At 38.9% G+C, this 26,904-nt stretch overlaps 1 protein-coding gene across 4 annotated transcripts in view; it reads right to left on the minus strand.

Moving 5' to 3' along the window:
• LOC311259924 (CUB and sushi domain-containing protein 3-like) overlaps window positions 1–26,904 on the minus strand; it is a 220,555-nt gene that overhangs the window by 171,602 nt on the left and 22,049 nt on the right. For all 4 annotated transcript variants that reach the window (XM_084357339.1, XM_084357337.1, XM_084357338.1 and 1 more), the window contains exon 3: window positions 9,661–9,773. In XM_084357339.1, the coding sequence (XP_084213465.1) occupies window positions 9,661–9,773 (113 nt within the window). The remainder of the gene's footprint in view (window positions 1–9,660; window positions 9,774–26,904) is intronic.

Below are 26,904 nucleotides of genomic sequence, written 5' to 3' on the forward strand. Positions count from 1 at the left end.
TGAGGTCTAATGGTTTGGCTGACCGACTGAAGCTGTCGCTTTCGCCTCTACTCAGTGAAATCCCGTAGGCTTTGACTTTGGGCATTTTTTTGACGCGTAACTAGGAAACTGGGCATGCTTGTCATCATAGAAACAGCTCATAAGATTGTGAAGTTTATTGCAACTTTGCATGTATCTTCTGCCTTCCTTCCAACACACAGCTCTGCTTGCTCACCGGAGCAGATGTAGCCTCTATGGCACTGTAGCCATCAGTGTTGATAGGCTATTACTCCTAGTGTGTAACCAATCAGATAATGCTGTGGGCAGGCACTCTGATCTGAACACCGATTATGGCAATGGTTGAAGCTTTGAAGCATTCGGGTCAGTCGTTGATATTAGAGGCAAAGAACTGTATGTGACAGAACAACCATAATGATGAGAAATAATATTACTTGTACAAAATTGCATTAGTATCATTTTAAATCCCAAGGCAGACACATTTTTGAAGATGGCATATTGAAGTTATACATCTTCCACAAGAAAGCAATTCCCCAGAAATTACTAGCGCTATTCTTATGCACTGACATTGCCAAAGTGCTTATGATCAATGTACTACTTGGCAAAGTATTGAAAAAGAATTTTGATAGAGATCTACTGTAAGCTGTGATGAACATGTCTAGAGAGCTGTTCAATCCTTTGTTCTTTTGGTTGAACACAATCTTCCAGTACATTTCTGTCCTCCATTAGACCACCATAACTCATTCTCTGTCAAAATTCCCCTGCACACAAAAAGTATCAGCTTTTATTTCAAGTTAATCAATTCAAGACAGTAACACAGCAATGGCATCTTTTTGCCCCGGCAGTCACATGTTATTTTTTAAATTGTCTATTCAGCTTGAAGGCAGGATTGGGTCTGATCTTGAGTTCATGTCACTAAACTTAACACCTGAGGGAGTCAGACTGCAGTCTAATGACATCAGGTACTTTTGGCAGTCAACCTGCCGTCAACCTGAGCAAGGAGGTTAGGCCTGTGAAACCAATTATTTATACAACAGAGTCTTTCAAAAGATTACATTAGGTTTTAAACCGTATATGGTGTCTGTGCTCTGTGTATCATTGTTTTACTGGTGCTCCACACTTTCAATCACTACTGTGATTGTGTTTACAAATGTTAAACAACTAAAACAATTAGTGTTGCTACTTTTTTAAAATTCCTTTTGTATGGGTTCAACTGTACCAGTATCAAACTCGTAACAATTTTAAAATAAGAATAATGAGGAACAAAAGTGGCATGGTCTTTAACTAGCTACTTGCACTTGATTTGTGATCTTTAGTAGCTTCGGTTTCTCTTCCAAATATTTCTTAATATTTCACATATGCTATTTTTGTCAACAAATAAATAATTTCATTATTTGTTATTATAATTCCATCCTTGAAAGCAATATGAATCAGCACAGACACCCTCTTAAAATTATCATTATTAAATAATTATTATTTAATTATTATTATTTAAAAAGTTTTAAAGACACACTAAGCTGAGCTTTATGATACGACACTACATAACTGAAATTGTGGGGCACGATCAATACAATCCATTAGTGTGATCAGCTCAGGAGTAGAGCTGTTGATGGGAATATAAAACTTCCTTCAATCCTCCAGCTTGTGACTGATCATGCAGTCAAGTTAAATGATTATTTTTGATAATGTGCCATCTGTTTGTGGCTAATTATTCCAACTGGCAAGCCAGGAAACCAAACCATTTTTACACTTACACAAACTGTGTGTTATGGATGGATGTGTCTATGGATAGATACAGACAGAAAGAGATAAGGAGGAGGATATTTCAGACCTTTATCCTCAAGTTGATTTCATTGATAGACACATCTGTGATGTTGCATTTTCTAATGTTAATTTCCAGGAATCATTTTAGAAATCCAATTATGAATCCACTTTACACTGCAGATGCTCGCATACACATCCCTCATACATATGATCCCTAATGAAAGCAATATAAATCCTCAGCATCAACTGCCGGCTGTTTATGTTTATGAGCAAAATTAAATACCAACAGACTGCAATGTGAATAAATCAGGAGGACCTCAGAGCATGTGTGATTTCATTTTTAATCAACTACAGAAAGTGTCGACTAATACAAGTGAAATATTGACACCCTAAACAGACCTAAACTAACTACAGCGACATTACATTCCAAAGCTTAGCTACTGATAAAGGATTTTTAACCATAAAAGCTATATTAAATGAAAATAAATCAATCCTACAGACACAGTACTATTTTATGTTGATGATTTTAGGTTTTGACTGAGAGAGTGAGAACTGAAACATAAGCAGCTGAGGCTCTCATTCTAACATTGTAATACCAGCTATTTTTAGACAAAATCCCCTGCAAATGAATCTGTCTGAAGAAGAATAAAATATGCATAATGGGTTGATTATCTATTTATGTATGATCCATGCATTTTTTTTATTTCTGCAACACCTCCTTCCTTCCTCCTTCCAAGTCATAAAGTTTGCTGAAAATACAAATGGATATTCATGACTGACAGTCGATTTAGATTATTCTTTTGGAAGAGAAGTGCAAACTGAGAGAAGATGGAAAATCGAGCCATAGTAAGTGCAACACTAATGATGTCTGACTGGCATGACTGATGCAGGGGTGAGGAGTGAGAAGCAGAATTGAGATTCCATGCAGGACTGACATCTGACCAGAGCAGAGGTCACAGCTGAGGAGGAACAATCCAGGCTCCTAAAAATTACATTCATATGCAACTATTATGCGTTAGCAAATATGTAAACTTTTGTTTAGACAAAGTTTGGTGGAGTTTAATCAAGGCAAACTGTTTTATGTCAAGTGCCTGAGATAGACTGACAAGGTACATATCTCATAAATAACCCATGGTGGTGTGTGCAAATTCTATGGTGCAACATCCAAAAAATGTTGGTTCATATGAGCCTGAGGGTAAAGCCAAAAAAAAAACCATAATAGCATATTCAGTGTTGACATAAAAATGAAAAATGCTTCAATGTCCAACAATCAGTTTCATAGCCCTGCTTCACCATTATCAAATACAGCTATGTACTGAAGGCTGCATGAATGTATGCATCCCTACATAGCACATCATGCTCCCTGGCAACAAACAGCAAACATGTCATGGGAATTATGGAGAGCCTGTGAAATTTAAATGCATTAGTTTGAAATATAAAATTTTAGGAATTCAACAAAGTGTGACTAAACAAATCAAAGTATCTAAAACTCACCACAACTACCCTTTGTTGTGTGATACAGAGAATGTTATATTAAAATTCTGCACACAGCTCAAAAATCTACACAAGACAGAAAATCATGTGGCCAGGGACTTGTGCTGTGTGCAACCAGATATTTTCCAGAACAACAACCCACAACACCTTCCATCACACCAGTAGCGTTAAACTGGGCATTTACCATTCAAGAATGGTAATGTCACTGGAGAATACCTAAGACACAGTGTGCTTCAGCTATTTAACACTCATCAGCCAATTAAGAAAAACTTGATCAGCAGGAGCCTTGCTGCTGAACTATGTTGCCAAACATTTCTTGGATGACTTATTGGCAAAGAACCGTGCCAATGATGTTGGAGGGAAAATAAGGTTAGGTAAATGTGTATGCATCACATACTGTTCTGTACATGTTGGGCATGAGCTTGCCATGGTATGTGGGTTGAATGTAAATCTACCACTCTCAGTTTTGATGTAATTGGTGTGTCGTCTCTTTTGATTAGAGACGTATCCAGCGCGACTATTTACCAATTCTAACGTTGGCCTACCTAAAGCTAAAAGCTAAGGTTTCCCAAGACGAGTTGAAATGTGCCAAACTGCTACTACCAGTTTACATTAATATGACTAAACGGTCTATCATCACCATTGCAATGACTCTCTGTTCTTCCATGCCAACCTGTCCATCTTTTTCATAGCTTGATATAATCTGTAGCAACTTAAAATATGAATGAGTATAGTGATAGAGTTACTTTCTACAGTTGCATTTCTAGTATTGATGAAACGGCAAAAATAAAAGGTATGTGCGTTGTGAGTGTATTGTGGAGAGAGCAAGCAGGCGAGCGGAAGAGAGTGACAGTGAATGCGGGCAGAGAAAAGTAAAAGCAGTGAAATTGTCAGTTTAGTAATACATTTCAATTCTAAGGTCAAGCAGTTACCATTGCAACAGCTTGCCTGTTTGCCCTGGTTAAAGACATGAAAGGTGTAGATTACGGTGAAATTGCATTGTGCTACAGACATGGACTTACATCTATGACATGACTGAACCCAACCACATCATTTCTGGATTTTTGTTCGAACCCAGCCCGGCTAGCATGTCCCAATGGGTTTGGGTCAGGTATCCATACTTAATTTGGGTAGAGGTAGAGGTGGTGACTGCAAAGGCCACAGTATCATATTCAGACTAAAAACATACTGTGAACTCTCATGCCCTGCATCTGAATTATACTGTACAATAGCATGTTTAAGCCTTTGAAAAATACTATGAATACATAATTTGCAAGCTTTGAAGAGGTTGAATATACATTTTTCTCATAACATTTTATAAAGGAGAGGATGAAGAGAGGACTTTTGCAATATGAGCAGAGGTGGTCTGTTAAGTCACAAACATGTTTGCCACGGTTTCAATACCACAGGGAAACACAGAGGGAAAATATATATATTTTGTTGAACATGAAACCCTTCAGCTGAAAGCCTGGCAGTGCATACAGTGTACACGAATGAGAAATTATTTACAGTACCAAGATTACTGCTTTTTTCCTGCACTGCCACAGCACAAATATAACATAGATGTCTGGAAAGACTCTTCACTGTGTAACTGTTAAAAAAAATTCAAAATTAGCTGAGGGGGAAATAACATTGTGTGTACCTATTAGGTGGCTTTGATGTGAACTATTTGTACCACCTCCTCGTCAGTGAATTTTTGCAATAATATGTCAATATACATGTTTTTGAACTCTCTCTTTGTGCTCACAATTTATTCTTTGCATTTCTTAAAACTGGAGATATGCTGCTGCTCAAAAGTGTCCTGTCTAACCAGATGTGACTATGAGTTAAATCAAAAACTCAGAAGTTTGTGGACTGCTGAGTGTTACAAATAATACCCAAAAGCAGCCTGTAGCCTGTGAACTCTGAACAGAGCTCTCATTTCAGCTGCCAGATGTTGCTGGGACATCGGACAGATTGCACTCAGCCAAATAAAAATGTGATGGCATATAAATTATTTAACAGAATGGCACTACATTCTCCACAAAATGGAGTGTCTTTAATAATTTTCATGGATTTTTTGATGCAGAGGTATTATGCTTTTGAGGATCAAGCTTAAGAAACAAAAAAATCCTACCCAATACAACACTACTTTAAAGGAAGGTTGTACAGATTTTCTTTAATGCTGATGGTATACCTTATCTGATTTATAGATTCAGTGGCTATATTACAGTCAAAAGTACTTATGGTGACTTTCAGATATTCATTGCTAGAATCACTACGTTCTAGCAGAATATTACATTTTTTCTATTAAAAAGTAAAAGATGCATCCCAGCTGTAATTATACCGACGTTGACTCACTGGCCTATGGTGTATGGAAAGTCATAACTAATGTCTCAGACAGACATGGTTCTTGAAAGATTTCAAAGGACGAGTTGCAGATATTTCATGCAGTTGGTTTGGATAAGGCCTCTCTTGTAGACAAGATAAAACTGCCTCAGCTGCAGCCACAGTATAGCTGCATATCTAAATGTGAAACGAAAAATGTACTTTGAATAATAGCTTGCACTGCAACATTGAATCAGATTCTCTACTTTTATGAGGGTTTGAAGAACCCCCTTAAGAAATCAAGTGTTTTAGATACAGAGTAAGCCCTGAGCAAACAAGTGTTGTTGTCTGGAGAACTCTAAATAAATTGTTGATATAACTGAACCTTGGGAAAACAGATGCTCCTCAACACAAGGGGCTGCTGCAAAGCCCGCAAGAAAACCTGTACAAATTTTACTTCAAGGTGTGAAAATTAATGCAAACAATGCTAGTACAATGCAGATCTCACAAAGCACCACCCAAGCCTGTTTAAAACAGCGCATATGGTGCTTAACATCATAATTACACAGCAATAATTAGTTGTGATGACAGAGAATCAAAATGAAAACATTAATATGATCCTACAGAGTGTTTTTAGCCCAGAGAAATCTGTAAACTAAAAAGAGAAGAAAACAGCACTCTGTTGCAACCACGAATATGATGGCCTGGTATACTAACATCGCACAATTAATGTGAAAAGCAATGGGATTTCTCATCATAAAAAAACACTCCACTACAATTTTTTACGTACACAGACAGTGGGAGTGAGACATGTTTGCATTATACCTCATCACAGTGATAACGAGTGAGTTATGTGAACTGGTAAATGAGGTAGTTGGGTGCAAGATTTCTCCGGGGCTGAGCTATTTATTTCGCCTGTATATCTAATGACTCTGTAGCCCTTTGAAGAAGATGGAAGTTTGACGGAGTGGCAGTGTTTGTGAGCACACAAGCAGCACACTTTCCCCACAGGAGACGCCTGAAGACTGCCTGTCTGGCTTCCTCGCTGGCTGCTTGAGTGGCTGCTGAGCTGGATTTTTGTGCAGGCGGGGAAAAGAGTATTGACTGAACCCATGTTGGATCACAGGGCAAAGAGGCCGGTAAACAACACATGCTCATACAGGAATGCACGCACATACACACACACACACATATACACACACATGCATACTTTTCCAATTCAGTAGACAATCTGTATGGCCACAGAGGAACAAATGAAATGATTTGGAGAGAAAAGATGAAATTATGTTTTATGGGTCAGCTGTCTTTCAAAGACTAAAAGAAAAAAAAGGGGGGGAAAAAAGGCAGGTTGAAATGGCATCGAGGCAGGTTTTAGATAGGCGCCGAAATGTTTTCTTGCAAATACAGAACCTTCAACAAAGGGCAAGCAGATAGAATTACTAGCAATAGTACATGTATGCTGCATGGCTACAGCCTATCTCTGTCCCTTCAAAAGTTACAAGCGCTAATGGCCATTGTTTGGCTGTGTTGAAGAAAAGCCCCATATCTCTTTTCCTTAATAAATTCAGCTTGACCCTCTGAGGCCACGCTTAAGTGTTAAGGTCGCAGGTTCACACTGACAGAGAGGTGACAGTATAGAAAAGTAGGCACTAATGAAGAAAAAAATTCTGAGAAAGTTGGAGCTGGTTTTCATTCAAACATACTTGACAAAAGATTGACAGTCCGTTGAGAAATTAGATTCCATCTGGCCCTGTCCTTCACTGTGTCCTTCATATGCATGCAGATTCAAATCCATTTAATTGCAGTCATGATTCAATCATCTCTGAGAGTCTACAAGCATCACACTTTTTCAGTCAGAAGAGCGAGGAGCACATACATATTCATGTGTAAGATGTCGCTAACCACATCAACATAACAAGAAAGAAAGGTGTACAGCAGTGACAGGGAGTTACCATGGAGTTTCTTTGCAAATGAATACATTATGGATGAGTAGATTGAATATTTGTGTTCTATACCTGTCAGTCAAAGAGTTCCATTATTCAGTAATTAACAGTTTTGAACCAAGAAAATCTGTTGAGGTCCGACATATTTAAATCTCCCTGGTCATGTGTCCAATGAAAATACTTCCCTCTCAGCACAATTTAAATTGTAGGCTATTAAGGGTGGAGTAAGCGATTCCTTAGAAAAACAGTTGCTAGTTGAATCTTATTCCAAGATTGTCCAATACCAACTCTTTGTGATGGTGAAGCACTACATCAGTGGTGAATTGTTTATAAGCTCAATAGATACTGATTGTATTTGACTGGAATGTCTCTCATTCGTCTGAGAAACTGAAATCTTCCAGGACATGTAGACCAGCAAAAATGTATTGGTGGAAACCCTGATCAGTCATGAAGGTCTCCGACAAGGTAATGGAAAAGTATAGTGATAATCAGGCCATCGGGCTTTTGATTCAGATAATGGTGATCGTGATGATAATGACAACCCATTTTTTTTGGTCATCATTTGAAGCTTCCACTACACAACAGACAATATTACCAATTAACTTTCTTATACATATTTTGTGTGTAATTGCATCATCATAATCGACTGTGGTGCCATCATTTTGCATCGAAAATAGGGTGTAAGTTCCACATTTTCTGCAATTGTTGCATACAATGTCTAACAATATGTTGGAAATACACTGTTGAAAAACTGCATAGCACAAGGGATTTCAGGGGAGACGCCTGTAGAGGTAAGTAATACCATACTACTTACATTTTTAAATATTTATGCTGTGTGCTGTGTACTGTCTTGTAACACCAGGCTATTAAAGAATGAATGATGTTCATAAGAAATGTAGCTGTACATGTTATAGCCTATATTTTACCATATCAAAGCTTTAGCTGTAATACTTAATCCATACGACTCCCCCACTTTTAAAGTGGTAACACAACTAGATGATAATAATATCTCCTATTCTCCTTATTGGAAAATGTTCTCCACTGTCCATATTAGTCTTCAGCATGGGGCAGTGAGTATCTGTGCCTCACATGTAACAAAATGTGATTTACATCCAAATGAGCATGAAATTCTGCTCAAGATTACACAAGCAAAAGGTGGAGGCAGAAGAACAAGATCTAATTCAACCACCCACCGGAGACAGAGAGAGAGATGGAAGGAGACAGGAGAGGGAGAAACAGAAAAGGAGACTGAGAGAGGGAGCACAAATGGGCAGATGGAGAGGGGAGAGGTCCGGGACTGGCCAGGTCTGGGGCAGGTGGGCAGATGAGGAGGGGGTAAAGGGGGATGGAAAAGGACATGGTGGAAGGGAGGAGGCGTGAGGCCAGAGGACTGGGTCAGCCTGTTCGTGCAGGAGAAGGTCAAGGAATAGAGTAGAAAGTGAAAAAATAACTGAAGAAAATTGGGTATAGAAGGCAGAGACATACATTTGCAGGAGGGGAAAAGGAAAAGAGAAGAAGAAGAGATGGATAGGAAAAAGGTAAAGATGATGCAATGAGGAGAAAAAGAAAGGAACACTTAAAATACAACACAATACAAAATAATATAATCAAGAATGGAGAAAAAAAGAGAACAAGAAATGGATAAATGATGGAGTTGGCATGAACAAGCAGAAGGTAAAAGAGTAGGGGTGAGCGAGATGGACACAGAAGGATAGTTCATATTTAGACAGCTCCCTGCTGCACTCAGCTCTGCTTCAACACAGATAACTCGGTACATCCATTAGTTCAACTAATTCCCATCGCCATCTGCCATGCAATTTCAGATGCACCTCTGGAGTGGCAGAAAAGGTTCAGGACTTTGGGGGTAGGGAAGTTGATTTGGAAAATATGAGATTAATTTGCTTAATTGAGGTACCTAATGTTAGTAGTCCAAAAATGTGGAAGTCCTGCAGGAAAAACAGGTGAGTAAGTGTGATCACACATAAGAACAGACAGGATAAATGGCGTCTGCTTCTCCTGGCTGATGGATTTTTTGGCACATTCTAAATGACGTCCTGATTATAGTCTCCAGCTTAATTTTCTTTCATTTTTCATTCAAATGGCTTTTTTCTAATGACAGTAGAAGACAAAGAGCAGAAAGTGATGCTTTTCTTACCTTCATAAGCTACCTTAAATCCATGAGCGCTTACTGCAAAGTCACTGGTAAGCCTCAGTGAAAAAATGGAGCCAGAACTGGTAACAGGTGGAGGGATGGTAAATCCTGTTAACCTGCAGATAAGAGAAAGAGATCTCAGTACTGAATGTGTGATTCAATTTACATCAAATCACATTTATATGCTAATAACAATAAAAAAAATCATATTGCGAGTTGTCGTTCAAGCCTAATGAAGACAAATGTTTTGATGCAATCTATGATAGCAGTCCAACAAAAACCAACCAGCAACAATTGAGTGACATCTAGTAACATTTCTACTTCTTCATTTTTTTCCCCCCAAATTGCAATGATACCAAAAAAGACAACCGTGTTGAAAAGTTGTGAGGCAGAACCAAAACACTACCTTTGTAGTTAAACATCTGTCATTATTCTATGCAGACAGGCTACCAGGTGAAGTGGTTGGATATAAACTTATCATTCTTGTTGAGAGATGTGTGCACTATGATGCTCAGAAAAACAGTACATCACAGTGCCTATCACTAAAAATAATGATGTTCAAAGACAAGTCGGTGAGTTTGTGCACTGTAGCATTTTGTGTCTAATAAAACAGAACTGCTCTGAGAATTGTGATGCAATTTGTCCACCAATATACTGGGTACCAATCAAAACCCAAGTGAGAACCTAGCCTATTGTTGAGTAGTGTTTGAGGGCTGGCAGCTGCATTGTAACAGACTGCTTCATTACTGCATTTCAAATTAGGTGCAGGTCCAAACAAATCACGTCGTAAACAAGATGTGTTGCTGACCATTCCTCAGCGGCATTTGCTGATGTTCTATCGACCTTCCGCTGCTGTAAGCCGGGCTGTCCACTGGGAACCAAAGTTGTGCATGAAACAAAATGTCTCCTTCTCTATTGCATTCTTGTTTTCTCTGTATTTTCAACTGCCAGTTTTGGGGCTGTTGGTGTGACTGAACCTCTACTTGACAATAAGCCAGGTGAATAATGTCTGTAGTGGGCCAAATGTGGAAAAACAGAAATCCCCTCTCTGACAGCAAAGAAGAGGCTGCTGTATTTACAGCTTCAATAGAGTTTCCAATTACAGCAGCACTGTGAACTGTGCTGGTCCTTGCAGTAAATAATTACCCGTTGTTGCAGGTGCTGCACAGCATGCCAAGATACTGCTAAAAGTCAATGGCCAGAAGATGCAATTTTGAATACATTTACGTGGAAACAGAATTTAAAATGTGACCTTGTTAGAAGCTTAATCACATATAAGAGCACTGCACTGAACTTGCATGCCATCATGGCTAAATTATTCTTGGAGGCAAGCCTTTGTTGGAGTGCTTAAACAAAAACAGCAAGGACAGGGTAGAGAGAGGGTTAAGCACCTTGAAACTATTTTTGTCACTTTTTATTGTTTTACTTATTAATGTTTCTGGCCATTGACATTTGGTTAGGCAATATCCAAACTAAATATTAAAGGCAATGTCATTAATTTTGTAGCCCCCAAACCCAGTACACAGTTAGTGCAGAGAGTGGAGAAATATATGGGGAAAGAAGTCATTGCCAAAGCTGTTGTAGTTAAAATGGAAAAGGAAACTCTCTGCATCAGAACTGACATAGGCACAACATTGTTTACCTACAAAGGATGTTTTAGTTACTAATCTACCAGTCAATTAAAAGTTGCTGCCTTTACTAGTCAGCACCAGCAGGATTATTTATTCAAACCTTTAAGATATTCATAAATGTACACATTTAAATGACATATTAACATAATTTGCACTGAACTGTCATGTCTTCATAGTCAAGTTGAGCTTTAAACAAAATGAGCATCAGTTCATAATGTTAACAATGCTGGTTAACTGTTATTTTTCAGCAGCATTAAACATACTATTTGGTTATTGATGATTGTAATTAACAGTTTCAAATGGATCTTAAACGCAATATTTTTTGGACATTGATAATCCTTATAGCCTAGATTGTCCTACAGTTTTAAATGTTTTTTGAAGGTTTTCTTACTTTTACACTGGTTGACTGCTCTAAATTTAAACCGTTTAAACTTGGGAAGCTGTTAGGGACATCCCCAATATTTAAAGATGTGAACAATCAAAGTATAATATAATATAATATAATAAATTCTCTCACACTCTATGCCTTTGTATTGATAGAAACTTGTGCTTAAAATACAGCTACAGTCAGAGTTCACATAAAAATGTCACATGTGTGACACATCCATTTGATCTTACTTCAGTTCCATGTTTCTGTTCATTAAAAAGACAAGTGTGTAACCCTGGCCTTTCTCCCTGGTCGCACTGTTAGCTGCTGTGGCATGTAACAAACAAGCCCTTGAGCTTTCTATTGCAACATAACTCTCTCTCAGCATCATTCCAAGAGGAGCACAGGGTTTGGAGGGGTCCGCAGAGCCATCTCCGTGTGGGAGTTATATGTTTTCAATGATTCACAGTTTGATGTCCAGCTGGGTAGTCTATAAAATTAGACCTCCTTACCCCAAGTCTGGGGAGGGGGATCCATGGGGGGACTAATTATTGGCTCAGCAGAACAAAAAAGAAAGGAACAATCAGTGGCAGAGCACATGCTCGCACAGAGGTCGATGGCACCCACCAAGATGAGTGCAGAGACATGCCATGACCTGCAGTGGGTACTGCAGAAGTGGGACAAATGAATGCCGACTTTGCCCATGAATCAAAAGTTGAACAAACACCTTACTTTGTACTGCAACAGTGACTACAGTGAAGGCAGAGTGTACAATGGGTTGGAAAAGATGTGCTGCTATGGCAACATGTGATAGAATGAGACAAAGATGGAAGAGAAAACGGACGCATTGCAGGGTAATCTGAAGAATTAAGGGGAATAAGCAAAAGTCTTGGTGTTTTCTTTTGTCTCAGACAACGATGAGAATATCTCAAAGACATTTTGAGAGAAGACATTCCTGTAAATGCCATACAAAAAGCTTAGCCCTGCCAAACTAAACCTCAGACCTATGTTCCAAATCTCAACAGACCAAATCCTTTTTTTAGATTGCCCTGTTGTCATCATTGTAAGAAATAGCAAGGGAATGAGGATGTCATGGGGTTAGTGAACATGAGGGGAAGACATCTTGTCTGTCAGTGACAAGGATTAAGAGGTGACAGTCTAGACAGAGTTGATCAAAATACTGAGTCAGAAACATCAAGTTACATGGGTTAGGATGAAGCACGATTAATTTTGAATTAAAAAAAAAAAATAAACAAATATGCAACTGCCTAAGAAACAACCTGAATCTTGTACATATGGCTTGTTTAAAGTATGACAGCCCTTCTCAAGGGCCATTCTCAGGTTCGTTTAATACAGAAGAAACAGATTATGACCGAAGTATGTCTCTGACAAAAGCAGATAAAGAAATCTCCATCATCTGGCATTCACTGCCACCTGTTTCTTTGGCAACGGGGGCATCAGGTGACTGGTTGGAAAATGTCATTAACAAATAAACACCATGGGTCCTGCTGTCTCCTCAGACACAAGGGGCTTGTGGCTTATCAGACACAAGTCTCTTTTAGTTTTTTTTTTTTTTATGTATTTCTTTGGCCTTTTCATGGCTTTATTGATAGGACAGCATTGAAAAATGACAGGAAATGGGATGAGAGAGAGGGGGAAGACATGCAGCCACAGGTCGGACTTTAACCCTGGGCCACTGCAGCAAGGACAAAGCCTCTGTACATGGGAAGCACTCTACCAACTGAGCTACTTCGGTGCCCTAAATCACACTTCTATCTGAAATTCTACAGAGACAACATCTTAAATACCAGATTATGACCTACTCTGACCTTATGAGGTAGGTCTGACTCACTAGGGAACTTATAAGTAGACATGTTATAGTCATTTTCAGGTTCATAATTTTATTTAGGTTACTTACAGAATAGGTCTAATGCTTTAAAAAAAAAAACGCAGCTCACACACACCTGAGCCAAAAACAGAGCAGCTGTGCCAATTCAATTCTAAAACTAGCCCTTAGGCATAGTGATGAAAATGTGTGAAATGGTGATGTAGTGTGATGTCAAGAAGCCACAGAATTAAAGGTGTGACTACTGACGAGGCAATTCAGGCACTTCAGCAGCACAGTGTTTTCTGTGGGAGAGAGGAGTTTCTGTCGGTGTGGACTCTGGCCTTGTGAACTTTCAAGATCTTTTACATGCACAAGAAAACCCTTTATAAGAAAAAAACGAAAAGCATAAAAGGTCTCCTTTCATTTTCATTTTAACTTGAGACCATGTACCCAAGTACAGCAGTTTATGGCATCACAGTCAAGATGAACAGGCAACAAGAAAAAATTAACACTTTATACAAGGACAGACACTGTAATACTTGTCATAACTTTGTTCATTGCAACTATAATTGTAAAAATTTACATTTTTATTTACCTACCTAATTTACCTGTGATGGAAGCTGGTGCATTAGAGGTCATACAAAGTCAGAACCAAATTAATTGTGTGAAAAAGCTTTGACGGATTTGATCAAAGCCTGCTTTGTAAATGCGGTCAAAGCTTATTCGCAATAAAATTTCACTAAAATGAACTTTGTGCAGCTTTACAAAATAGAAACTGAAAAGAGCTACAAGTGAGAGTCAGATAGGGACCAGTTCTGCTGTATCTGTGTTAGGGTTAGGCGATGTGTTAAAATTTCCCAACCGGCCACCATCAGCCCATCAATTGGAAATTGCCGCTATATTTGAACAGTTATGCTCCAGCCTTACATGCATTTTCAGCGAATGCAATTATGGAAGAGCTTGTTCCAAAAAAGAAGACCAAGTCACCAGTTTGGGAGTTTCTTGGTTTTAAACCGGAGGCAACCAACAAGCCAAAGGACCATGCGGAAGCAATTTGCCGTCTCTGTATGCGTAGTGTACCGGCAAAGGACTCCAATACAACCAATTTGCACGAGCATTCGCAAGTACACCATTCCTCGAGAGATACAGCCCCCTCAACTGCTACTGGAAAAGCAGAACTTCACCAGCCCACAATCCTTGGTGCTTTTGCCAAACCGACTCATGACAAAGACAGTCCGAGATGGTTGCAGTACATGTTGGCTGTGTCGAAATATCTTGCAAAGGACATGATGTCTTTTCACACTGTGGAGAAGGCCTCGTTTAAGTAGTTGCTTAATACTTAGACGCAATGGACGCTTCCCGGACGAAAATGTTTTTCGAAAACTGCCATTCCAAACCTCTCAAACGAAGTCAGGGCAGACGTAACTAAAGAGCTGGAGGCCACAGACTTTGTTGGGCTGACTACGGACATGTGGTCAACTACCAATATGGTCCCCTACATGAGCGTCCCTGCACACTATGTAACTGAAGACTGGAAACTGCGAGCTAAGTGCCTCAAAACTACATATGTTCCCGATGACCACACAGCCATGGTGCAAGCTGAAGAGCTGAGGGACTGCGCACAAGAATGGGGGATCATGGAGGAGAAGGTGTCTTGTGTCACCACAGACAACAGGGCCAACATCGTCAATGCTGTGAAGAACCTCGGTTGGCCATGGCTAGACTGTTATGGGCACAACCTTAATGTAGCAGTGAATAACGGCATAAAGAAAGAAAAAGCAAACCCCGACCGAGCCTTTGGTGTGTGCTGCGCTATTAATGGAGCATTTGCATACAGTTGGCAGAGGCGCAAAAGAACTCTGCAAGGCGCAAAAGGAACTTGACCTACCACAACATTCCCTGATAACGGCAAGAGAAATAACTTAAATATGACTACAACTAATTGGTCATATTTAAACAAAGGTTATTTCTGATAGCTGCTGAAACAGGTGGGAAATGTTTTTATTGCAGAGCCGCAATGGCCAAATTCAATTCAATTCAATTCAGAAGTTTACACTTCTTCCCAATACTTTTCAAACGTCATTAGGATTGCCTGTTTTCATATGTGCTACTCTTTTGTTGTTTCGTTTGATTATGAAAAAAATGTTTTACATGTTAGAAATAAAGATTTCAATTAAAAAAATTAAATTCCACCACAGCCTATTTATATTTCATGAGACATAAAAACATGTATTCGGCCACACCTTTATTGTTACTGCATCAGGATTAATGACCACTGTATTAGCCTATCTAATTATTGGTTGTATGTATAATTATTGGTTGGTTGTTGTGTGTTTGATTAAAAAGACTGTAACTCACTGGGGAACGAAACAGAAAATGCTGCAGCAAGTCCTCGAACAAGCTCCGGCGATCAAAAGAGTTTTCGCTGCGGATAAGAGCCAGCGTTCCCTCCCAAACTTGAGGAAGTGAATGGTGGTTTGAGGCCAGTTGCTGATCTTATGGACATTTGTCAGCGAAACATTATGTGACTGTATCCTCCCTCATTCCAATGTTTCATTATCTGAGAGACAGTGCTCTGAAAGTGGAAACAGATGATGCCAACATGACAAGGGTCATCGAGGAGGAGCAAAGGAGAAAATATGACGACAAAGCCATCCAACTGATGAGCAAAGCTATCGCGCTCGACCCCCGTTACAAGGGAGACTGTATCACCCCCTCCGAGCTTGATTCATCAAAACCGGACTCCAAGTTGAGATGGTGGAGTTCAGGTCTCGTAAAAATGCTGTGTGAAGCCTCTGGTTAGCCGAACACCTGAGCAGAGGGCGCAGAAAGAGGTGGACAGTTATCTCAGTGAAGAAATCATTGATGGTGACCAAGACCCACTGACGTGGTGGACAGAGCACAAAAAGCACTTCCCTCTGATGTCGAACATGGCACGGAAATATCTGTGCATACCAGGCATGAGCACACTGTCGGAAAGGGTTTTTAGCACCGCTGGTAATTTCGTTACCAACCTGCCCACCTTGCTTAAGCCAGATAAGGTAAACATACACGTTTTCCTTTCAAAGAATCTGTAAGCCTTACCACAATGTGTGTATTTTTTGGACAGGGATAGTCCTCACATTTTATTTGCACTTATTTTTACATTAGCCATATTATTTGTTCATTGTTCTTTATGTAGCCTTATAGGCCTAAGCCAAAGCGTTTTTTGCACTTTTTCTTTCCATTGTTCATTGATATTTTGCATGACTGCATTCTTTGTTCAGTCATTTGTTATGGCTATTCACGGAAGCCTACGACCATCGCATTAGCAGGGCTATTATCCTCATTATTATTGTCTTGTGATTGTGTGATTTTTGTACTTTTTTTTCCAATTGTTCATTGATATTTAAGCTGAACAACATTTTATTAGCAATACTGTTTTATTCTTTATATATAGTTATTGTTGCTGTTTATATAGGCAACTTTAGCCTACATGATTGCTATGTGATTTTTGTCGACCAAATAATTATTCTGTTAAATTTGCCTTTGAGGTACCCTGTTATCCGCAGTTTTTAAGGTGAAAAGATAATTTCACTCAAACATTACACCCCAAAGTTTAAGGCCACACTTTATAATAAATTAAAACAAATCTCCTTGAGATCTTTTTGAGCTGTAAGCTATTTTGCCAAGACAGCTTAAATATAAACTAGTAGGTTTATGGAACAGTTTGGTTTAGTCACCGTTATTCATACACTGAGAGGTTCACTGAGTGTTTAACCTTGTAGGCTACAGCATTTTTTTTCTCTCACCAGAAAAGTGCTTTACCCTGTGCTCCACAGCGCACAAGGATGAAGCGGATTTGTGCCTGAATAATATGGATAGGAAATGCTGCATGTCACAGTTTTCAAACAGTTTTTGAACTCACGTATGGGTTCAATTTATTCCCAACTCTGCAGCACGAGTGGCGGGGCTGTACTGCTCGTCAACTTGCTCCAGTAACTTGCACACAGAGCCCCGCTGCCCAGGTGGTCTGCCTGCATTTCTTTGCACTGGTCAGTTCTGCTCCTCGACTACTTTCTAATCACACTAACTACACATTTTGCCAGTTCATATTTTTGGCGCTTACAGGTTAATTATTTATTGAGTGAAATTTCCAAGGAGGCATGCCATTAATTTAGCAAAATAAAATGTCAAAAATAAATAAAAATATTGGCTCCAACAAACTGACCAGCGATGGGTTGAGCCTATCCCCAATAGATTTGTCCAATCGGCCAACCCCATCTGAAGCTGGACTCTACCAGGTCAACCATAAATGTCACTGAGGGTCTGGAGACACCAGGTGTATGAGCAGCTACGGTCACCGCCTGCTTATGGATCAAAGCAACACCAGTGGCAGTAGAATGGCTACAGTATGTGTGCCTGGGAACAGTGCACCAATGATTGTGTGGACAGAGGCAGCCTTTACTTCCACCTGACCACACTACATCAGCCCTGAAGGTAGCTGTCAGACATTCATCTGATTAGTGTGTCACCGTAGTGGCATTCCATAGAAAGAGAGAGAGGAGGGAGAGAGACAGGAATGATGTGCCTCTATTTGTCTGACTCACCGTCTCTCTACCACCATCTGTCTTTCCCTCTGTGTCACACTAGCTCTTTCTGTGGGACTAGCTCTCTCTCACTTTCTCCGTTTCTCATTTCATGAGGTTGCTGTTATTCACTGTTATGTTCCCTTTTCCTGTCTTGCTGGTTCACTGTTTGTGTCACTTTGCCTTTTTGTATCTCTTTGTTTGTCTCTGCCCACCTCTCCTTGTTGCTACACTCCTCTTAACATGACACAAAGAGGTTGTGTCTCCTGAGAAAGAAGAGGAAAGAAAAAAAACAGAGGTGGGAAGAGACCATAAGTGTTCTGACTGATTTTACCAAAAAACAATTCAAGCAAACCACTTACCTTTAGTTTATTGTTAGAAACAGAGCAAAATAACAATGAATAAAAATAAAATAATGAATAATGGCCTCGCTGCTTGCCGTCTCCACAAAACAAAGAAAAAAAACAGCAGGGGATGATTAATAGACTTATTTTGCACCGACATGTCCCCACTCATTACAGCAGGTCCAGACATTGACATTTTGTTTTAATAACTGCAGTAATAAAGGTCGAATCATCCTATCAATTGATTAATTCTTGGTATAATAAGAGTGAAGAAGAAAAAATATGTAATTTCTTGGATTACAAAGGGAAATGTAAGATGGAGAAAGCCTGGTAAATGGTCAGAAACTTAATATCCTACTCTGTGTGTGCCTAGTGTTCTACTCATTTTTAGATTTTCACAGTATCACATTGTCATTTTCTTCAGTATGATGCATCTGCAAGTAATTTTCCTGATGAGAACAGGCAGGGAGTCAACACAAAAACAAAACAAGGATGAATATGAGCTATCATTTCAACTCTAAAAACTAATTAGTTCATAGGTGTGCAGACAAAGAGGTAATTAACCCTCTACTTCTCCACCATTTATGCCTTCTGCATTGTGGTTCTGGTATTTTTGGGTGAAATGGAGAAGCGAAAGACTAAGCATGGATTGGATTTAGGTCATCTAGGTTGCAGGTGACAAAGGCTGGAGCAGATGAATATGGAAGCACTGCATAGACGTTAATCCTGCTTAGATTTCACACAAAAAAAACCTCATGCTTCTTTTGCTTATTTGGAAAATGATATTTTTTTTCAAAATAGTCATAATGACTCAAAAAGTGAACACATCTTGAGACTTCAACCATCAAGACAAATTAATTGCTTGTGACTGAGGACAGATATGATGTCAAAATGGCTTACAAGTCACATTATTTATTATTCCTGCATGCAACACTGTAGTATTTATTGTGTCATTTATATCCTGAATCCTCTCACTGGGACTAACCATTCTACTTGGACTTGTTGCCAATTCTGTACACTATGACAACAAACTTCTTTAATTAGCATCGGATTTGACACTAGCCAGTGGCATTATGTTTCTAAATTACACGTGTACTTTCTGCACTGTTCTCTTTGTTCAGATAGCCAATATAGACCCAACCAATTGAGACTAGTGGCACCACTTGTTCCACGACTAGTACTGTTCAGCCTCAAGGGTTTTTATTACAGGGCATTACAAAAGAGTGGCAATAAAACACAGAGGTCACGAGTCACAGATTTACATTCTACGACCTGAAACTCTGTGTTACCTGAAGTGACTCAGAGGGTTAAAAATGGTAAAACCTGTAAAGGAAATGTCAGGCTAAGTTAAGTTAACCTGTCTGTTCTTACTTTACTAATGTCTGCTCAAAAACATTAGAAACCAATGCCATGATTCATGCATGTAATGTAACCTATGATGGTCACTACACTGAAATAAAAAGCAGGGTTGTACACTACGCGAACAGTAGTATGTACAGGACAACTGGCTGAAACTAGTACAATTCGACTTTGGATTTAAACTAATTGACTTAAATTCCATTGATTGTATTTGTTCAGCTGGACTTTAATTGCAGGCAAAGAAAATAAACTAAATTTCTACATTTGATACATGTGTTTGGATTTTAACAGATGCCTGGCATAATTTTTTAACGGCACATATTATGAGAAACTCACTTTTGCAGTGCTTGTGTATATATTTGGGTTTCTGGAGTGCCGACCAACCCACAAACTGTAAAAATAAGACATCCCAGCCAGTCAGTTTTTTGTGGGTACCTAGGTCAGAAAACATGGATTCAGCGAGCCATTCAGATTTTTCCCTCCTTGTTACATAGAGTCACATTTGAATAATACCACTCTCTCGCTACCTGTACAAAGATCAGCTATTGTTTTTATCGTAAGCACTGCACACTAGCACTAACATTATGCTGAAGGAAAAACTTTGTTGTTGGCTGCACAGACCAGACCAGTTTCAACATTTGTGAGCATGAAACCACAGGATGTTTTTAACAAGATCAGGGCCAGTACAAAGCTAAGTACGGGAGCTGCTCTGTTGTTGGCTGCAAGAATTAACGCAAAAGTCTTCATCTACTTCAGGGTTGCCAACTCTCCCGATTCACGCGGGAGACTCCCGATTTTTAACCCTATCTCCCGCGATGCCCCCGGTCAGTAATTTCTCCCGTTAATCTCCCGATTACAGTGAAGGAAGCAAGTAAGATTGTGGGGGATATTTGTTGCAGTATCTGGCAACCCTGGCCTGCCTGCGCGTATGAGGCAAGCCGGTGACGTGACTCAGTCACGCGCTGGAGGCAGTGATACGCCAAGTAGCGTTGATACTGCCAGAAATAAATGAGAAGAAGAAGAAGTCACTCGCTGGTGGTTACTGTCTTCCCGCTCAGTTCAGCGTTCGGACAGAGATGGATAGAGTCAGAGAAAGAGTGACACCTGACACTCCTCCAAAGAAAAGAAAAACTGAAAAAGAAAAAAAGAAATATGCGTCCAGATTTAACACAGCGTGGACCGACACCATACCCTGGGTTAGAGCCAGCCGGTGTAGTACCCACCATGCGTTTTGTAAGGCTTGGACATTCACACACTCACCAGATGCACACAATTCAGTGTCCAGTTAGTGTTGTTTGTAAGGCAACTCTTTTGCACATTGTGTACAATATTGTATTTCTGTGCATTCATTCTTTTTCAGTACTTTTGAGATTTTGAGGAGGGAAGAATGTATCTATTTTTAATTTGATGTGCAATAAATACTGCGTACTAAATGCATAAACAGAATCAAAATATCAAATAAACAACATTTTCAGAACAAGGTTCCTTCATCAGGTTAAAAATACAAGGCAAGAAATGATGACAATTTATACGCAAACCTGGCGAAGGAACCTTGTTCCTTGGGCCGATACACCAATGAAAAAAATCTCCCTATTTTTACAACCCAATGTTGGCAAGTATGCTACTTTCATCTGAGGATGTCAAGTCCCAGTGGATTAACTTTATTTTTCTATGGACATATCACAGAACTGTCCCCACAATTACTGAAAAAAATTCAGAAGGTCAAGAATGTGTTACTACGGACTGATCAACGAGGGCCAGTGACTGTACAAGCTCAAGAAAAGATCTATATTGGCTGTTTGAGACCTGACTTCAAACTTAGAAGTTGCAAGTGTTTTCATGTTTAATGTTGTTTTGCTATTTTGTCAGCCTGTTAAATCAAGCGTTATTATGTTGCTCAGTGTGACCATTCACTGTCTGAGGTGATGTTGGACTAATGTTGTAATACTGAGAGACGATCAAGAGAAACTGTGTGAATGTTAAGCTTCACTTGTAGCCAACTAAATAATGAGGGATAGAATTGATGCCTGTAACTGTGTTCTGCTTTTAGTGTCATTACTATCATTACTGCAGAGCTAACTCAGTTAGCATTAGCTTTGTTGTCATGTGAAGCTCATTTTGCACTGTGGTCATCACCAATATGTTCATGTGCGTTGCTGCTGTGTGTAAATGTACTTGATAGAAATGCCCTGAAGATAATGATATAGGTATATTTAAAAAAATTAAATGGTCTGACTGAATTTATTTGCTTGGCAACTGTGTGGAACTTTGATTAGCATCCAGCAGTTAGCTTGCTAACATCATACAAAGCTGTAACGTATTGGCCCACTGGGCAGTGACGCTATGGCTCATACGGATGGCAGGCGCTCAGGCAGAGGGAGAATAGAGAGCTGCTGCACTGGACAGAATGAGAAAACTGATTTTGAACTGTTTTATGAACATTACAGCATGTAAACCCATTCTAGTATTCTAGTAATCTCAGAATTGAAACTAGACACCAAATACAAGACATTTAAGTAAAGCAGGAATCTGTGTCATAACACCAAAAACAAGAGTGAAGGTATATTAGTTGGTTGTAGTTTTTTTTTTTTTTAGCTTTTGTCAATCTTCATACTGTCATCTCTACTTAGCCTCTGTTACTTAAGTCACATTTAAAACCACATACTAAACAGAGAACCACTGCATGAGATCCACGTGTGGTTTTCTTTCCGTTTTCTGTGTCTGCTACTTGAATGACCCCATCACTGACCAGCAATTACAAGCTTTCAAGCTTTCAAGCTACAATCGAGTGATGAGGAAAGTTCAAATTAAGCCGGAAAATTGAACTGGAAAGAATTGCCAACCAGAAGGGAAAACATTGTCAGACATGATGTTAGTAATCATTAGAAAAAAAAAAATTAAAACCTACACATATATCAACATTTACAAGTATTGCATGTGAACTCCACAGAGAGACCATTTATATCAAAACGATTACTTTCTTATGTGAACAGTGCTCAGCCACGCTGGATATATTATATAAATGGTAATCAAGTAAATATACTGTCTAGACAGTGTTTAGTCCCCTGGTGCTTAGCATCTAGTAACACAACAACTTTTACTTGAGTTGAAAACAAACACCATCAAGTCCATAATCAGCCATAAACAATCAAGGTTCAAATTGACTGTCACTTAAAGTACCTAGAAAGACCCGATTTGTTTGACATTTACAGTCTCAAAACTGCACGGTCACAGCGTTGAGTTTGGGGTTTAGATGATGAAAGGATCACTTATTTACATGCTTGAGCAAGAAAGCACAACTCTAAATCCAAGTAGGATGAGAATTTATCCCGATCGCATTCAATTTGTGCTTGTCATAGTCATTGTATAATGACAGCGCAAAAAGATCACTTTAATTAGGTCATTATTCATGCAGGACAACACTGGAATAAAAGGCTTTATTATCCTAACTCACCTCCATTCCTCAACCGTCCACAGCATATAACTTCAGCACAATAATTAGTGCTTCAACCAGCCATTCTCAGGCACGAGGGATTGTACGTAATGCAGCATGCAGATGGGGAAAAAACTTCACAGAGCAAAGAGAATACATAGATCAATGGGGAGACACACTAATCAGGTCCATCATGGGGATGTCGATTCTTTTTCATGTTAAAAATTCACTGTCGCTTTTGTCCTGTTCCCTTCTGAATGTATGCCTTAATTAATTAATTAATAGCATTAATAAATTAAACGCCTCTTTAATCTCTATCAAGCTTTCTTTTTATAAATACCCTAGAAGAGGAAGAGGAAAAGAAAAGACGAAAAAAGGGTTGGCTGTCATTATTTTCACCTTCTCATTTATTCCAGCCTGAGTAACACCTAAGCGAACACCACATTCAGAGAAGGGAAGGAAAAAACAAGGAAAAACAGAAAAATGAAACAACTTCAGGTGTTACCATATGGAAATAAGCATCTCTTAGAACAAGTTGTTGGAAGACAGGGTGGGAAAGTTTGCGCTGCATCTTTCCTGACAAAGTTAAACAAAAGGCAAGAAAAAACACAACGTAAAGAAGCTTGTTGTCTTCTTCTTCTCAGTGATGTTTGTTTTGGAGAGAATTAATTGTGTAAGAGCAGGCATTTGACTAGCATACATTTTGGGCCCTACAGGCAAAGCAAAGACTCTGTCATGGAATTATCGTTTTCTGGCACCACACAACACAGTCCCACATTGTGAGCAAATCCAGCACTTGGAAAAAACAAGTGTGACTAAAACACAAAGAAAAACGTTGCTATTTAGAGGTTTGGGTCGGATCTGGAAAAACCCATCAAAATTTGAGCCATTTGCTTTTGTCTCGTAGCAAGAATTAGACGTGCTTTTCCTCCTCTCTGAATGGCAGGATTAGTTCAATGTGAATTCAAGAAGTCTCAGCAAAATATCATCTGTGGTTTCTTGTTTTGCAAATTGTTAACCCTATACTATATTTGACACAGTAAATCAGCAATGGCTCTTTAAAGGTAATGACTTGATTAGACACCTACACTCAGTCTCTAGAATGTTCAGGTTTCGTTGACACTGTCATTGAGGTGTTAATTAAGTCATGTTTTAGCATTGCATTATCATTGGTGATGGTGTTGTCCTGGACTGCATTATAGTAAGAGGTGTTTCTAATGTTCTGTCCCCCTCATGCATGTAAATGAAAAGTACAAAGCAATAGAAAGACCTCTCAATATTGTGTAATCCAGAACACCACCACCTTGAACTATGGCCTTAATGATAAATGTACAACTGACAACTTATACCACATCAGAGCACCACCTATATTTTGTTTACTACATAAGCCCACATAAACTGTAATGCCATTTAAATATTACTCTAAAAAACACTGCAATTCCTCTAGTCACCTTTTCAAAGATCCTATATCCCTGAAAAACACATCAGTGTGTGTCATTGCAAGTACAACTTATCTCCTGTACTACACCAGACGAGATATTTTGCATATTGCATATTTTTTTAATTTTACATTTCTAGTGTTTCAGTAAAGTTGTTATAGGAATTTCCGTGTATGGCTTCCTAGTTTACATGTAAATTACATAAACCTTGATCTTGAACATTTACGTAAATACAGCCTGACTATAAGCATTAGCAGATAAGCATCCTGCACACGACAATCATACATTCCCATCAAAACACTGACACAGCACAGCCACCTCCCTGACATCAGTTTTGTTGTGTTTTCTCCTGCCTGCATAAAATTACAGCCTCTCTATGGCAGATGCTGGAACCGACATCTCTGTAAACAAACACTTCAGTGAACTGGAGGTGGAAGGCTGCTTTGAATTGAAAAAAATGCATACTTCGTGTAGTTACAATTCAATTTTACCCAAAGTCTTCATCATGCTGCATAATCCTGACCAAAATTTATTCCGCTCACACAGCACTGAACATCACACTACCTGAGGTCACGTAACCGAATATTTTGTAACATTGACTGAATTTTTCTTTTAAGAAAAATTTTAATTAAAATGACAGGTAATAATGGATTATGATGGAATTTTTACAACCCTGTCAGTCAAAATGATGGACAAAGACAAAGTCTAACGCAACCCCCACCTCACTACCACCAGGCTTTTTCTCCATCACCACTGACAGGGATAAAGCGGTGCTAAGATGCTGGAAAAATAAGCATAACAGGAGACAATGAGCACTTATTTGCTTTCAACAGTTCATGTTTTCCATTGAAAAGAACCATGTTTGACTTTTATTGTTAAATACTCACAGGATTTGTTCAGTGACAGTCATTAGAAATAGCTTTGCAAGAGTTGGTCTGAATCTACATTTGAAGGTTGAAGTACAGCCTGAACAGAAAATCTGCATAGGTCAAAACTTTAACAACACCTGTAGTATAAAGAACAACTTTATTGTTAGACCAATGCCTTTCAGCTTGTGGCTTTAATCAAGGCCAGCTAGACATGAAAGCCACAACCTGAAACACATCGGTCTAACAATAAAGTTGTTCTATATACTACAAGTGTTGCTGGAGTTTTGACTTTTTAGACTTCTCCATAGACCTTGGAAGTAGGTTAAGTTGTGCAAGAAACTCTTATTCTGCTTCTGCATCTGCATTCACATTGTTACTGAACATCAAATTATAATGTTTAATAAGGTCAAATTACGAGCATGCTACCCCTTCAGGTATTTAAACAGCAAATCGGACCACCTGATATTGATCACCTGCTATTTGCTGTCATATACTCACATGTATCATCTTCCCTTTTTATTACAATTACACATAATTTCTGTACTAATAAGAGCCAAAGTAAAAACTGTCAACCCTTTAACACACAATTATACACTGATATGAAGCCTGGAAATCTTATTAGCATCTCTGTAGTCATTGTTAGAACCTTTCACTGGACTCATAACGATGATATTATTATACCATGTTATTATTTCACATGTTTCTGTTTTTAATGACTCAATATTACTGTAATTAACAGATTGTCAGTGAAGTTTGTGTCTTACATGTTTAATACATACTATAAAAGTGATTTATTCCAATTAGTCTCTGTGTGTATGTGCTTCCCTTTTGCCATATTGTGATATATCAGAAAAATGTTCTCACTGAATTCATACTGTGATATGAATTTTAAACATCTCGCAGGCAGGAGTGTTACAGTCCACTATTTAAACTAAATAATTCAAAATGATTTTCAATATTCCAACTGGATCCTATTTAATAAGCCTTGATATACGGAAAATGTCTTAATTATTATGGATTCAATAAAGTAATTTGGGGTGAAGTCATTTGATGTTTAATATACGGATAGAGTTTTGGCCAGCAGACTTCAGTTTTCAGCTGAATGCCTCACATGCTTTGCAGTTGGGCCAGTTTTGCACAGTGAACTGGTTTGGTGAACAGCTAATAGCTGAATAGTTGTGAAAGTGCTTATTGCAGTTTGGGTTAGCATCAAAGCCCAAACACACCACTTACAGTAAGCAATGCCTTTTCATGTGTCATTGCTAAGAATTACAAGAGAGATTGCTCAGTGATAATACCAGTTTTAAACTTCACCAATACTATGGGACAAGCTAAGAGAAATACTCATCAGCTTTAAAATAAGGAATTTATTGACTCTGCTGCACACACCTCTCTCAGAGTTGGATGGC

This window comes from Pagrus pagrus (genome assembly GCF_965226575.1).
Source record: "Pagrus pagrus genome assembly, chromosome: 7".
Classification (NCBI taxonomy): Eukaryota; Metazoa; Chordata; class Actinopteri; order Spariformes; family Sparidae; genus Pagrus; species Pagrus pagrus.